Genomic DNA, 16554 nt, shown 5'->3' with positions numbered 1-16554 from the left:
GCCAACAAAGCTGAACCCAAGGCTCTTAAGGACACAGCTCAACTGGAAATCCAAAAAAATTGCAGGACTCTCTCCATGCATAAGTAAAATCTATTCTTTAATGAGCACCTTTATGTCCAATCCATTAAGTGTACTAGAATTTCCTCTACATAACTTTAAATGTGCCTGTAGTTGTTAGTACAGAGGGCAAAATTATACCAGATCCTAGGTTTGTCTCAGAGCTAGACCTCCATTTTATAAAGTCCTAAAACACCTTTAAAGAGTTTTTTGGGGTCCCTATTCTGGGCAAGACCACTGTGACATAGGGGGAGGGGGGTCTTACCTTCCCCTCACAATAGGCTTACTAAGCCTCCTGCTATGATGTGGAGGGCTCCTGCCAGGAAACCTCTTTGCTGGCTGCTGCAGTGGAAGAAAAATAAAATAAAAAACAGTAATGTTGACATTACTACATGACTTCAGGGTACAACCTGAAAGTAACAAAAAGCAGTGCTAGGAATTGCCAGAAACTCTGTGGCTGTACTCAGAATGGAGGTAGTGACATTGCTGACATTGCACCCATCCTATTTCCTCACCTCCAGCCACCTGCCAGTTGCCAGTCTCTGCCTGACAACCCTACCATTCACACCATTTTTCTGACCTGAAATGGCAGCAGAGGCATTATTTACTAATGCACTGAGGCACCTGGGAATGGCATCTCATCTAGTTAGATCCTGAGTGCACAAAAGAAATTCTTCTCTATATCATTTCTTCACTTATCCCAGTGCTGAACTTTGACGCTGAAAACAGGCTTTTAAGCCTCATAAAGATATTTTAGTTATTATTTGAATGTGACCCCCCGCCCCAGCATAGTGGGTCTTGGTCTGGAAACATTGCCCTCTAGAGGGAGATGAATGCTACTCAGAGGCTGGGTGAGTGGTTGCCTGCCAAGGGGAACAAGGGACGGGGATGAACTCAAAAGGAAAAAAGGAGCTGACACATTTTCTCCTGAGGGAGTGGAGAATTTCTGTAGAAGACATTCCATAAAAGAAAGTATGTGGAACAGTGAGAAAGGTAGTTGGCAGAAGAGTGGTCATCCACTTTTGATCCACAGTGTTTATGGGACTTCTGCTATGAAGAAAAATTGTTTCTCAGAGTCTGTGAAGACAGATCTTGCCAAGCATCCAGATCTTTCTGGACTTCATGAATTAGAGCCTGGAGTCTAAACATACTCACTGTACTTTTCTTTGTTTTGTTCAAAACACCAAGTTCTTGTTTTTTCCCACCTATAAAAAAGGCTCTTCATTGTTGTTAGCTTCATTTGTAGCCATCTTTCTCATTGAGACTCAAGGCTGATTACAACTTCTGAAAAGCAGTTCAAATCAGACATCAAAGACCTCCAATAAGCAATGCAGGATTAGAATTGGAGCGCAGTCTAGGTTTGACTGGGACATCCACAATACTGTGACTACTAATCTGACTCTTTTAAGGCTAAAAGATTTACAAGTTAAGATGCAGTGTTTGCCACACTTACACAAGAACCTGTCCTTAATATTTTGATTTTTTTCTTCCTTCATTGGCTTTGAAAAATCCTGCCTACACAGCAGGTGGCTCTTTTTATTGGAAAGCCAAAGCCATTAATGAGGCCTGGCAAACTACAGATGTACATCCTTTTCCACACTTGGAAAGAGCATCGCTCTTGCATTCTGTAGTGCCCCATTCTCTTCAGAAACCATTTCACCACCTTCTTCACAAAGACAAAGAGAATCCTGCATAATTCCAACACCCTGTTCTCAAATCATGGGGCACTACCTGAACAGCAGTATCACAACCCTGTAAAGTTGGCTAAGCTAAGAGAGAGTGACTGGCCCAAAGACATCCACAGAGTGGGGGATCTGAACCCAGGGTTTCCCAAGCCAATACTCCAACTACTACCACACTGGCTCTCTTTGAAGCCTACAGATTGTTAAATGGTTCATTTCCTTTTTAAGCGTTTAAGAATAAATATTAAAGAGTAAGATTTGAGTCCAGTGGCATCTCAGAGACCACCCAGACCTCCACAGCATGAACCCTCGAATGTCAAAGCTCCCTTTTTCAGATACAAGTAGTGGAAAAAGGAAAGAGTCTTTATAATCCTGGCAGAGACAAAGGGAGTTTTGAGTCTCAAAAGCTGAAATGGTGGGAATCCCATTAGTCTCCAAGGTGCCACTGGACTCAGATCTTGCTCTTCTACTGCAGAAGAATAGTTTTGGCTACCCATCTGAAACTATTAAATTAAAGTAGCCTATTAAATGTATAAGGGAGCCAGAATTTAGCACATGATCTATTTATTTTAAACAAACTTTTATTGGATGGGTCATTATACATATATATCACTATTTATTGATTTGATTGTTATATAACTTCTCTTCTGTTAAGAGCTCAAAGTGGTTCAGATCAATAATCAGTGACAACAGTTAAATTAACAAAACATCAAAGAATCCAGTAAAATCCAAACAGAACATACAACATAATACAAAATTCATAAAGGCACACTAATCCCTGCCCTAGACTATAAAACCTGCAGCAAAACATCAGTATTAAAGGTAATTACAGTACCAAGCAAGTTGACCATGCCTCACAATAAAGAGATGAGGCATAACTGACTTGCTCAGTACTGCAATTGTACAATACGATGGGCAAAGATATGATCGTGGAGCTATCCTGGAGATTTGCATTTTTGCTGCTGCACTTTACACAAGAGCCAAAAAGCGCCCACTCACTATGTTTCATACCCCTGGCAGAGGACTGAACCCTGAAGACCTACAGGCATGCACATGAACAGAATATTTAAAAGGCAACCCAGAGGCAAGGGGGAGAGGATAGCAGTGCAATCCTAAACCTTTCTAAATCAATGGACTTAGAAGAGAGTAGCTCTGTTCAGGATCGCACTAAAGGCCTGCTAAACCAGTCTCCACCCTTGCAAATGCAGTTTTTGTAACGTATTTGCATGAAAAAGTTAGAGATAAAACATATCCTTTTTCTTTTTATGAATTGCTGTAAACATTCCTCTCTTTTTCACTCTGTTCTTTATATTAAGTTACTATGTAGTATAATACATGCAATAATTATAATAAAAACTGAAATTGCAAAAAAAGGTATATTATTGCTTTTGTATAATCCTTATCCTGCCACAAAGTCCCCAGAACTGCTGCAGCATGTGCTCAGGAACAGGCAGGACACCAGGCATTACACGTACATTTGTAAACCACAGGCTACCCTAAGCAACAATTTAAAGTCATTCAATTCCAGTTCCACTTTTAATTGCAAAAAAAAATTATTATGTTTTATTTTCTTTAATCTTTTATGAACAATTCATTTTTTAATAGGAAGGGTCATTAGATCTTGCTGTTGAAGGAGGCATCAATTCTCCAATTGGAAAAATAGTGGTGTCTGCTATTTACGAAGGGGGTGCTGCAGACAAACATGGTAGGTAGTGTGAAAAATGAGTAAAGGGCATAAGAAAAATACAGTTGATCGAATGAGTTTAGTAGACAAAGGTGGGAACTGAAAGAGGATTGGTCACTGCTAATGATTAGTCGTGATTAGTTAGGTGGAGGCCTGATTAGTAGACGTTGGGGGAAATCAGGGTCACTTGAGAAAAGGGGAGTTGAAGGAAAGACACTGAAGGAAGTGCTGCTAAGACGACAACATCTGAAAGCCTTGGGTTACCACAGCAGCCAAGGAAAGTATATATGGTAGATACAAATGTAACAAATGGAAAGGTTAGTATATCTAATCAAGGTATATTCAGGGACAATAGTTAGATTCAGTGTTCTATTTCTCCTCATTTTTTTGCTTAATATATTTTAAATTAATTTTTTCCGTTACTTAAATCTTAATAAAACTTGAATCAGTCTTTGTTTCTAATGCTCAGTTATGTTTATTACCATACTATATCAATATCTTCCAAGGTACGCTTGAGGGTACTTGTGGGGTAAAGAAACCTCAAGTGGTAGAAGCAACCTGAATATCTGGTGTGCCACAGGTAGCACAACAGACAAAGAGAAAGTGTATATCATATCACTCATTTGATCTAAGTTTTGCAAGCCTTCAGATATTATGAGAGTACTTCAGAAAAGGAGTAGTGTGAAAAAAGAAAAGAAAAATCAAGAAAAATGATAAATAAATGAGAGCTGTTTAGCAAGAAAAAAGATAAATGAGCGAGAGCTGTTATTACATGTCTAGGTTTGCCTGTCGGCCCTCATAAAAAAATAATGGGATAGACAAATAGTGCTGATTCCATTGAAATTCATTTTTTCCCTGCTTGCTGCTTCATGATCCTAAGTAATCCTTATACCCCAGTAAATCATGCTGTTCTTAAGGAGGTTATCCAAACCTCAAAATGTTTTAAAATGAAATGGCTAAACAAAAGCCTTTAAATCATGTTTTTAAAAAACCATTTGAGGCATTATGTTAACCACTGCCAAAATCCTGATTAAGCTCCTCTTGCCTCCATTTCTACTATTGATACTATTATTGCAGTCACTGTTGACATAAATTACAATGGGGCAGGGTTCATTCTTATCATTTTAATTGTTTAGCATGCTTATGTATTTCAGAAATACCCATTGGCCAGCAATGGCCTCAGTATGATAAAGATCCATATACTACAAATAAGTAAATAAGAAATGTGTAACATACCTTCCCACTGAGATATTTTTTCATAAACTACAGATTATCTCCTGCATTGTTTAATTGTGCCATGCTTGTATACATGCAGCATTTACTTTTCTGTGACTATGGCTATTAAAAATAGTATTTATATGTCTGATTCCTGTATTTTTTTTAAAAAACCATATGTCTGTATCTACTATCCAAGAGTCTTTCCTTCAATAAATGCTTCAGAATTCTCATAATGCTGAGTTCTAAATGTCTATGAAATTCAGGAAGATGTTGTATTTCTTTTATCAGGAGGAATTGTAAAAGGGGATGAAATAATGGCTGTGAATGGCAAGATTTTATTGGATGTCACGGGGGAAGAAGCTCAAGCAACTATTGCCAAAGCCTGGAATATGGGTGGGGTAAGTTAACAGCCATTTTCTTACTTAGTTAAGACTATGCATATTTATACATATCACTATGTTTTTTAGAAGTGTCAGTACATCATTAATCAGCTTATTGGTTAAAAATAAGAACATAAATGTTAACACATCTGCTTTCTACAGAAATAAAAGTGAAGGAAGTATAGGAATCCCATTCTTGAAACTATATTATATTTATTAATTAATGAATATAGTACAAAAAATACAAATTCATTGGCTAAACCTGGAGGTTATTATCATTCACTTTGTTTCATTAGAAGTTGTTCCTTTTATGTCGTTTTTTCATACCTGAACAGGAAAAAAATCCTTACAGTATAGCTCTGACAGTCTCAAAATCATAGTTAAACATTTAGTTTTTCCAAAATCTCATTTAGCCTGTAGTGGGCGGTGGCACGGGGCGGGGGAGTCAGTTGAAATCTTGTACAAATAAAATGCCACAGAAGTTTGCTAGGTGACCTTGGGCCAGTCACAAACTCTTAAGTTCACCTACCTCACAGGGTTGTTGTAGGGATAAAATAGAGGAGAAGAGAGCAATGCAAGTCGCTTGAGTTCTCATTGGGAAGAAAAGCAAGGTATAAATGAAGTAAACACATAAATGTTTCATGTACAAGTAAAACAAAGCATAGAATCCAACTTCCCACAAGAATCCCTCTGACAAATATAGCATCTAGGTTTGCTAACTATCCACGTGCTTAAGGAATCATTTGGCCTTCCAGTTAACTATGTGCCAAACTAATGTACAGTAATAGTGCTAGAAAAATGTGCATTAAAATGGCATTCTCACTATTATATTCTAAGGAGAAAAGTCTACTTTGAAGGTGTGTTTTCCTGATTATTAAAATTGAAGATGGATAATACTTTTCTTTTGCAGGACTGGATTGACTTGGTCATTGCAGTATCTCCTCCCAAAGAATATGATGATGAAATGTAAGACTTCTGCCACTTTATACTTGTTCACAAAAATTAATCTACAGATCCTTTTTATTTGGCCTCAGCTGAACTTTTCAGATTTATGTCCAGCTTTTGTTATAATATGTTAGAAAGATGTAATCAAACTGGAGAAATATCAGTAGAGAGGATCAAGATGCTGAGTGTATAAGGGAAATCTGAAGAAAATGAGACTAAGACTGAGCAGGTTATGTTGGAGAAGCACATGCTGGCAGCTAGCAGTGGGTTTCCATAAGAATAAGTTCAGTTACTTACCAGTGCCAAAAAAAAAATAGCACGAAACAAGGGTTTAAATTGCAAGAATTGTCTATTGTGAGAAATGGGAAGAAGACTGCACGATGAAAAATCTTGAACATAAAGCATTTCTTTCCCTCAATATCTTTAAAAACGGGGGTTATTTTGACCCTAGAAGTCATTGAAAAAAAATTGGTTTACCCATTTAAAATTTTTGACAGACACCCAATTCCTGTTATGCTTTCTCCCCAATGAACTGCAATGCCCTGAAGTCCCTCTCTTCCCTCACCCCTGCCTTTCTTTTTTAAGTCTGAGGTTCATCTAGCTAGTGAAAAGGGTCATTTTTGCCCTCAATAGACTTAGCTTGAAAGTGAAAGTACTTTGCATAATTGTATTTAGGGGTTCTACTGACCCCAACAAATACTGCAAAAATAATTTTAGCACTGTTTCCATGCATACATAAATGGACCGATACGTATTATCTCCATTTTATAGGAACATGGAGCAAATAGTTAAAACATAAATTAGGGAGATAAATTTTAAATAATAGATATTTGTTGTGCAAAAATATCACACTTTTGTATCCGGTGTATCACACAAGTTTTGGAACTGGGGGTTGAAATGACCCCCAAGGAAACCACTGTTTGCAACCTGAATTGTTGTGAAAGCCCTAGGTTTGTGCTCTCTAAAAGTTTCCCTTACGTCCATAGCCACATGGAAAAGTTCAAATTGAACTGTATTGCAGTTTTGGAAAATGAGGTCATTCTGGCCCCCTGCAAGACATGCCTCGGCATGTTTGCAGGCATCCTCTGAACCTCTTCACATTTACCAGACTTGAAGGAGCCATTCAGTCTGGAACTTTAGATAACCCCTAGCCATCTCTCCACTGAGCTAATTGTTTTCCTTTGTTGTGCTCTATCAAAGTCTCCCTTCTGCCCCATAGCTACATTGAAAAGCTCAAATTGAACTGTATTACAATTTTGGAAGATGGGGTCATTCTAGCCTTCTGCAAGACAAGACTGGGCACTGAGCTGATTGTTTCCCTTTGTTAGTCAGGAAGAGCTCTTAATTGTAAGGCTCCATCAGGTGCATCCTGAGGGCAGTTTACAAGAAGGCTAGCAGAAAGAATACAGATATTTTCTCTTCTTTTTGTTAACCCTTTAACTGGCAGGAATGGAATGCCCCTTTCCATTGCAAGGGTCTGTTATATGCTTATTTTTTCCCCTTGTCTGTGGTCGACTCGCACCTGGTGGCAGCGGTGGGCAAGTCACATATGGTGACAGTTAAAAATTATTGCTTTCTTTAAAATAAACTGTGTCTTGTGCTTTAAAAGTGTGTGTGTAGGGGGGGTCAATTTTATTCCATTTACATTTCTGAGGATTTGATGAGAGGTATTTTTGATCCCCAATTTCAAATTTTACTCTTTTCTGTCCTGCATTGCTGAAGAAAGTTATCCTTGAAGCCTGATTTTTTTCTTAGTAGCTAATGCCATGGTTGAGAGAGCTATATCAGGTTTCCATTCCTTTTTCTGGAGTTTGGGATCATTTTGCCCCCAATTGCACGTTAGTTTAGTTGGTTATTTTTCCTTGGGAGGCTTAAAATGAATTATTTTAATTGTAACCCAGGGATGGTTACAACCTACATAATATTGACCTTCAGTAGGACTGAATTGCAAATAGTTTCTCAAATTCTGCCGATTGACTCCAGTGAATCTTGTAGTTGTAGCAATTTGTGCATCCACATAGTTTTCCTGCCTGTAAAGTAGCCCCAGCAGTTCTATATATATATCATTTTCATTAATTAAGTGAGACAATTAATAGATATATTTCTATGGATCATTGGATCTCACTGAAGTGCATGAAGGGCTCTGGAACATAACATAAGATTCTTTATGGGTGGCTAGATATGGCATGTTAATTTTTAACTTCCAATCATTTATTTTATTTATTTGAAACATTTATATGCCACCTTTTCACCAAAATATAGCCCCCAAGGTGGCAAACATCAACATCAATATTTTAAAACTTTAAAACAGCATTTAAAATGTATATATAAATATTTAACAATACAATGAAGGTATATAGACATACAAAAAAACACAACCAGGGAGAAAGGCCGATTAGAGATTATGAGGGTTACACCAAATGATACATCAAAAACACAGGTTAAAACTACCCATACATTAAAAGTGGCTAAACAAAAGCCATTCTAAATAAAAAAGAGGCATCCAGTGCCTCTTGAAGGTAGAGAGTGAGGGGCTGCCTCCAAAAAGGCCTTCTCCTTGTACCCACCAACTGAACTTCTTTGGTTGATGGGACAGTCAGGAGGGCCTTCCTCTGTGATCTTATTTCTTGGGCAGGAACATATGGAGAAGACAGTCTTTCAGATACACCAGTCCTAAACCATGTAGGACTTTAAATGCCAAAACCAACACTTTTGAGTTGTGCTTGAGATCAGATTGATAGCCAGTAGAGGTTGGCAAGGACTAGGAAAAACCCATGGGCCATGGGTCCATGGTCTGTGGCATCTCATGGACCCACGGACCACAAACATTTCAAGGTCCAGCCCAGTCTGCAAAATGACTGGTTTGCTGGTCCAGGCTGGGCCAGAGTGCTTTAACCCCATTCCCCCCACTCCAGCTGACTGGCTGCTGCCAGTCAGCTGGAGCAAGGGGAGATTTAAATGTTCAAGCGCTCCCAGTGTTGCTTGCCAGTGGCGCCGGGAGGGCTCTAACACCCATCTACCCCCCACTCCAGTCAGCTTGCCAGCAGCTTGTGTGGCAGGGAAACTGCTCTTTCTGGGTGCCAGCTGGCTCACGGAGGGGGGATCCCCCCTCCGTGGGCCAACTGGCGTTTAAAGGGCCCTTTCTCTGCTGCTTACATGGCAGGGAAATAGCCCTTTCTGGGCACACTGTTTATTTCCAGTATGCTCTATTAAGGCCAAACTACAATCGACAGCAGCTACGGATCCATCCCATGGCCACCAACACTGTTTTAGAAGCATTTGTAGTCCTTCTAAAATTCTTGTGAGGTCCCAGTCTGGAGCAACTGTGTGGCATGGTAACACCAGGAGCTCTCCCCCCCACCCAGTCACATTTTCTGGTGCCAAAACAGCTCCCCATTCCGGTTTTGGCACCTGAAATAATACAGGAGGAAACAAGATCTCCTAAGGCTGCCGTGCCATACACACACTGGATTGTGGCCTCACAGCAATTTTAAAAGAATGACAAATACTTAAATGACATTGGCAGACATGAGATGAACCCGTGGCCACTGTCACTTGCAGTTTGGGCCTTAGTAAACCTACCGCAATAAATGGTAGTTAATCAGTGATCAGTCCATTTAAGATTTGTTTATTTTTATGTCAATTTGCATGAGTATTTTGTGCATACTCACAGAAGGGATAGATGCTGTAAGCACCAGTTTATTTCACTGTTACTCAGTATTGCTATCTCAATTCTTATCAAAGTTTTACAAAGATGGAGTTTAACAACTGTTTTTTCCCCGTTTCAGGACATTTTTTTAATAACATGGGAGAAACCAAATGTATTCATTTTGAAGAAAACTACAAATATATAGGTATCGAACCACTTTTGTAAAATCATAAATGTCTTTCAATAGATGAAAATCTGATTCTACAAATTATTCACTGGATACCTCGAATTTGAACTTGACATGTCATTCATTTTCTCCCATAAGCCATGCTTAATGTTTAGCTGTAACTGCCAGTAAGTGAAGAACTGATTATAAATAATAAGAATAAGGAGCCAATTTTGAATCAGTCTTAAGTGTACTGCATGTGAAATGGTTTAAAAATTATCATTGCAAAGGAGATTTCTGTTCTTTCTCATAGGCAGATTTTTTATTACAGATTCAGAAACAGTTTAGCCAAGGATTGGTAGAAATATACACTATGCTATGCTGTGCTTTTTACCTACATAAGGCAGTTTAGTACAGACCTTATAATAAAATAGGATCACATTTTGAAATTTATTCTGTCTGCCTTTAACACATTGAACAGCCTTTGTAGAAGCTTGGACATGAATCCATAAATCAACCCTATGTGTAGTCAACAGACTTACACATGGGATTCAACACAACAGTAACAGTAGGTTGGATCTGGTGCTGTGCAGGTGCAAGGATCACAGGTCTCCTCCTTGTTCCTCCCACCCCCCCTCCTCCTGCAGCAGTCCTTTCCAAGTGTAAGAAAAAGTTGTGGGACCCACATGTGACTAATACCCATAGGTCAGGAAGATATATTGAGGAGAAAGAAAGGGACAAAATCACCTCCTCCTCCCTCTTCTATTAGCAGAGCTGCACTGTCAGAAAAGGGTGATCCAACTTCTTGAATCCAAAAGGGTGATTCAATGAGAATCTTCTATACAGATGGTTAGGAATAAACTTTCCCAGAGTGAGAAAGGACTGTAGGGGAGGGGAACGTGGAAAAGATCTGCAACTGTCAGCACCTTCCACTGATTAATCACTGGATCCAAACCAGTAGTTTGAATCCAATAGTGGCATGAGTCGGAGTTCACATAAAAGGATCTTCCCCATCTCCCCTTCTCCACATACTCTGAAAACTATCTGCTGAGGTTGTAAAACACTTGTGGACCATATGCCATGAGGAACTGGAGGATAGTAAGATGAGGAACCTAGAAAAAAAAATCCCCTTCCCTCACACAGTCTTCCTCTTTCCACCCTGGAGCCTATAGAATCCATTCCAGTGAAAGTTTCCCAGGAATTCCTGTCCAGCAAGTGATATTTAAATTCTTCATAGAATCCACATATCTCAACCTTCTTTACTGAGAAGTAAATTTTACCTAGTAAGTAACTAGCCTTACTGCAGTCTCTCAGATCAGTCCAGGAAAACCCCAACACTTGAATTCAGACCAAGTCACAGCTTCTGCTACTATTATCTATGTATCATATTGCAGTGGCATTGTGGTGAACACATTATATCACCCTTATCAAGAGGGCTTACAATCTATGTTAGAAGGTGGAAAGAGATTTCCAGTGCATACCAGCTACACCACATGGGAGAAAAGATCAGGAATCCAGTAAATAATTCATAACCTATTTGTTATCCTTGTGTGGAAGCCCATACACAAGCTTATGCATTAGGCACAAGGAATCTATGCACAGCAGTGTTCACATAGCTGTGGACAGTTTCTTTGGTTCTCTGGATAGGGTCAAAATTTTATTAATACTCAAAGCATGAAGAAAAACTCTTAAAACATTCATGAGATAAATTGAAATAAACAACTGAAAACTGATTGATTTTAAAACTGCTATCTTACTCAGTTGATCCAGTACATACATTTTCTTCTTATCTTTGTATTGAAACACATTATTTCTTTATTCCTCTTGCACTAGTGTTCCAGTGTGCCAAGGTAGGCAAGAATACCTGAGACTAAATTGCCATTATATGTAACAGATAATAAAATAATTTGAAATTAAAATGGTTGTTGTCAAATGTGAGAAACGTTGTGTGTTTAATAGCATTTTGATAGCTACTTGTAATGGTTTGCTTCAAAATTAAAAGAAAAGAGTTGAGAATGTAATTGGAAATCAATAGAAAATATCATGAAGTTGATTTTTACTAATTTTTTTCTAGATAGTGTGCACTAGAGCCTTCTCCTTTAATGGAACTCAAAAGCAACCCCAGTCTTATTCTGTATCTTTGCTGCTTCATAGTAATTAGCTCCAAAGGACATTTTAAGATGCAAGTGTCACAGGATTTCCTCCACTGGGATGCAGGACAAAATTAATCCTCATTCCTCAACATTAGCCCCTTCACCCCCGAAGGGAAGAGATGCACCTGTCTTGCACATAGCAAGCTTATACCCTGAAAACCTTGTTGGTCTCTAAGCTGCCACTGGACTCAAATCCTGCTATCCCTTGTTATCTTTGTGTGTGTGGGTGAGTGTGGGTGTTAATTTTAAGACTGTAAACTCCTTAAAGAAGGGACTTTCTGTACATTTCTTAGCAACAATAGTGTAGCTAGGAGTAAGAAGTCTAATTTGTGTGGAACTTACTGTCAGGGGCCAGGCTAGGTAGCACAGGCTGTGTCATCAGCCTGTGGAGTTAAGTGGGCCTGAGCACCAGCCCAAGCAGCATAGTCAAGGTTTGTTCTGAGGTCAGGGCACAGAGTCATGAGCCATCGGTAGTCTGGCCTGAGGGTCCGTCCAAATCTCAAGGCCTGGAGATACAAAGGTCAGCCACCTGCAGGTCAGAAGGCATGATGTAGGCAGAGTTAAGGAACAATCCAGTGAGTCACAGGAAACAAGGCAGTGCCCAATGTAGTTGTCACAGTGTCAGAGGAATTCTGACTTGTTGCTTCCATGGCCACCTGTTCCCCTTGGCTGGTTTTTATGACCATCTGATGAAGGGCAGCATTTGCAGCCAGCTGCTTAGGAGTTATTCTGCAGCTACTCATCTTTGCCATCAGCAAGCAGATGGTGTCAGACCAGGAGGCATGCACTGTGTCGTCTCTCCTATAGCTCTATTCTTCGCTTCTGTCTGGCACTCTAAGAGTGTGGGAAATCCTGGAGGGCTGGAAATTACTGACCCAGGGCCAGGCTACAAGTGACAAATGACACAGGTTGGACACTTGTCAGCTTCCCTCAAGTTTTGATGGGAAATGTAGGCGTCCTGGTTTTACAGCTTGGCTCTCCGACTGCTGTCCAATGAACTTTTCAAGTGTGTCTGGCAGAGCAGAGCAGAGTCACCTGGGCTCAGGAGCACATGGTCTGCAGCTGCTAGAGGAGGTAAGGGCTTTTTGCCTTTCTTGGCTGTGGTGGGTTAAGCTGAGAAGCTAAGGGTGGTCCTCTCTAGCTTTGGGGCTTTTGTGTGTAGTTTTGTGTTGATTTGAGAGTAGTTTTGAGGCTGAGTGTGTTTGGGCTTGATTGTGTTTGAGGGTGAGTGTGTTTGTAAGGCTGCTGGGGGTTGCTGGAGTACAAGCCACACACCCCCTTTGTGCTCACCTCCTGTGCTTAGCAGGAAGTGACCTTTTGCATTGAAAAGGCAACTGCTGGGCAGGGGCGCGAGCCTTTGGCGCGAGCCGAAGGGCGAGAGCTAAAGGGCTCTTGGCCTGTGGCTCTTAGCCGGGGGATCATAGCCGTTTTCTTTCCTCTTTCTGTGTTATTCCTAAAACAGAATAATGAAGTCAGAATGCCAGCAGGGGGTTGGGGGCTTTCCAGTGTATTGCACTGAGTGTCACATGTATGACTATCTGCCTTCTGGTCAGAAGTCCTGGATGTGTGCTCGCTGCAAGGAGCTCCTGGTTCTCAGGGAACGAGTACGTACCCTTGAGGCCAAGGTGGCTGACCTGGAGAAGCGGAGACAGTTAGATAGGCACGAGGACAAGATTCTCAGGGACAGGATAGATGTGTCCCACTCTAAAAATGGCAGCGTTCTTGTTGTCAAGGAGAATGAGGATCTTGTGGAATCAGGGCACTGTACTGAGGATAAGGGGAACATGCCCTCAGAAGGGACCTCTTCTTCAGTTGGTGAGCAGGTTTCCTTTCGCATCAAGGAACCATCCCTGGGTGGGGCAGGAGGGAGGCTCTTGGTAGTTGGTGATTCGATCCTTAGACAAGTAGATAGCTGGGTGGCACAACCGCGTTCTGACCGTATGGTGACTTGCCTGCCTGGTGCGAAGGTAGCGGACATTACGCGTGTTATAGATAGGCTGGTAGATAGTGCTGGGGAAGAGTCAGCGGTCGTGGTCCATGTTGGAACCAACGATGTTGGGAAATGCAGTCGTGAGGTCTTGGAACAAAAATTTAGGCTGTTAGGCAGGAGACTCAAGGCCAGGACCTCCAAGGTAGCCTTCTCAGAAGTGCTACCTGTTCCACGCGCAGGGCCAGAGAGACAAACGCAGATCAGGAGTCTCAATGCGTGGATGAGACGATGGTGTAGGGAGGAAGGGTTCAAGTTTGTTAGGCACTGGGATTCTTTTTGGGACAAGCGGGAGCTGTACAAGAGAGACGGTCTCCACTTGTCCCGAGAAGGAACCCGGCTGCTGGCACTTAAAATCAAAAAGGTGGCAGAGCAGTTTTTAAACTAAATGCTAGGGGAAAGCCGACAAGAGATAAAGTGTCTCTGGTTCAGGATGGTTCATCTCAGAGAGATGAAGGGCTAGGTATAACACTTCTACAGGGAGATAGATTAGAGTTGTCAACTGAGATGGAGACAAACAGTGCAGATGACCTAACTACGTCTCGAGGCAAAGTGTGCCGGGGAAGTTACAGGTGTTTATATACAAATGCTAGAAGTGTCCGAGGTAAAATTGGGGAGCTGGAATGTTTAGTGTTGGGCGAATCCATAGACATTGTGGGCATATCAGAAACTTGGTGGGATGAGGAAAATCAGTGGGACACGGTGATTCCTGGATATAAATTATATCGGAAGGATAGGGAGGGAAGGGTTGGTGGTGGGGTGGCTCTATATGTCAGAGAAGGTATACATTCCAGTAAGATTGAGAAGGTAACTGAATTAGATTCGCTTCTGGAAATGCTATGGGTTGAAATTACGGGCCCAAATGGAAACTTAACTGTGGGAGTTTGTTATCGCCCTCCAGATCAGAAAATAGAGGAGGATTATAAAATGATGACAGGATTAAAGATGACTGCTAAACAAAAAAACTGTGTTGTAATGGGTGATTTTAATTACCCACACATTGACTGGGCCAATGGGTGTTCGAATCGGGGGAGAGAAAGTGAGTTTCTAGACTGTCTCAATGACTGTGCTATGGAACAGATGGTTACAGAACCTACTAGGGGAGAGGTGATCCTGGATTTGGTCCTCAGTAATGCTGAAGACCTGGTGAGAGATGTAAATGTGATTGCACCACTTGGGAACAGTGACCATAATGTTATTGAGTACAACATATGTATAAATAGGAAATTGCCAAATAAGACCAACACAGCCATGTTTAACTTCAAAAGGGGTAACTTTTCTGAGATGAGGGGGTACGTGAAGAAGAAACTGAAAGGGAAAGTAAAAAAGGTCAAAACACTTGGGGAATCTTGGAGACTATTTAAAACTACAATCCTGGAAGCTCAAATTAAATATATACCGCTGGTTAGGAAAGGCACAAATAGGTTTAGGAAAAGGCCAGCATGGTTAACAAGCAATGTAATAGAAGCTGTAAAAGGTAAAAAGGATTCTTTTAGGCAGTGGAAAACTAGTCGGAGTGAGGTTGATAAAAAGGAGCATAAGCTGTGGCAAAAAAAGTGCAAGTCTGTGATCAGACAGGCAAAAAGGGAATATGAGGAGCATATTGCAAAGAACATAAAGAAAAACAATAAACAATTCTTTAAATATATTAGAAGTAGGAAACCAGCTAGGGAGGCAGTGGGGCCCTTGGATGACCAAGGCGTAAAAGGATTACTAAAGGGTGATAGGGAAATGGCCGAGAAGCTGAATGCGTTCTTTGCTTCTGTCTTCACTGTGGAAGATAAGAAGTGCATGCCCACTCCGGAAGCACTGACTTTGGGAGGGGTTTTGAAAGACCTGAGTCACATTGAGGTGACGAGAGAGGAGGTTATGCGACTGCTAGATAATTTAAAAACTGATAAATCACCGGGCCCAGATGGCATACATCCAAGAGTTCTGAAAGAACTCAAGTGTGAACTTGTAGATCTCCTCACAAAAATATGTAATCTGTCATTAAACTCTGCATCTGTTCCTGAGGACTGGAAGGTAGCTAATGTTGTCCCCATCTTTAAAAAAGGTTCCAGGGGAGATCCGGGAAATTACAGGCCAGTCAGCCTGACGTCAATACCGGGTAAGTTGGTGGAAACTATTATCAAAAATAAAATTAGTGGGCACATTGATGACCAAAAGCTGATGAGGAAAACTCAGCATGGGTTCTGTAAGGGAAGATCTTGTCTCACCAATCTGTTAGAGTTCTTTGAGGGAGTGAACAAACAAGTGGACAAGGGAAACCCGATAGATATTGTTTATCTTGACTTCCAGAAAGCTTTTGACAAAGTTCCTCATCAAAGGCTCCTAAGTAAGCTCAGTAGCTATGGGATAAAGGGCCAAGTCCTCTTGTGGATCGAAAACTGGCTAATTAATAGGAAACAGAGAGTGAGTATAAACGGGCACTTCTCACAGTGGAGGGTGGTGAGCAGTGGGGTGCCACAGGGGTCGGTATTGGGTCCAATGCTTTTTAACTTGTTTATTAATGATTTGGAATTGGGATTAAGCAGTGAAGTGGCTAAATTTGCAGATGACACGAAATTGTTCAGGGTGGTGAAAGCCAGAGAGGATTGTGAGGCACTCCAAAGGGATCTGTCGAGGCTAGA

At 40.9% G+C, this 16554-nt stretch overlaps 1 protein-coding gene across 3 annotated transcripts in view; it reads left to right on the top strand.

The window, feature by feature from the left end:
• Nucleotides 1–11232, top strand: part of USH1C (USH1 protein network component harmonin) — a 123557-nt gene extending 112325 nt beyond the window's left edge. For all 3 annotated transcript variants that reach the window (XM_054971502.1, XM_054971501.1, XM_054971500.1), the window contains 4 exons: nt 3345–3444; nt 4930–5039; nt 5932–5987; nt 9755–11232. In XM_054971502.1, coding sequence (XP_054827477.1) covers nt 3345–3444; nt 4930–5039; nt 5932–5987; nt 9755–9767 — 279 coding nt within the window. In that variant the 3' untranslated portion in view covers nt 9768–11232. The remainder of the gene's footprint in view (nt 1–3344; nt 3445–4929; nt 5040–5931; nt 5988–9754) is intronic.
• The last annotated feature ends 5322 nt before the right edge of the window (nt 11233–16554 follow it).

Source organism: Eublepharis macularius, chromosome 2 (genome assembly GCF_028583425.1).
Source record: "Eublepharis macularius isolate TG4126 chromosome 2, MPM_Emac_v1.0, whole genome shotgun sequence".
Lineage (NCBI taxonomy): Eukaryota > Metazoa > Chordata > Lepidosauria > Squamata > Eublepharidae > Eublepharis > Eublepharis macularius.
This window is presented reverse-complemented; position numbering and strand designations above follow the sequence as displayed.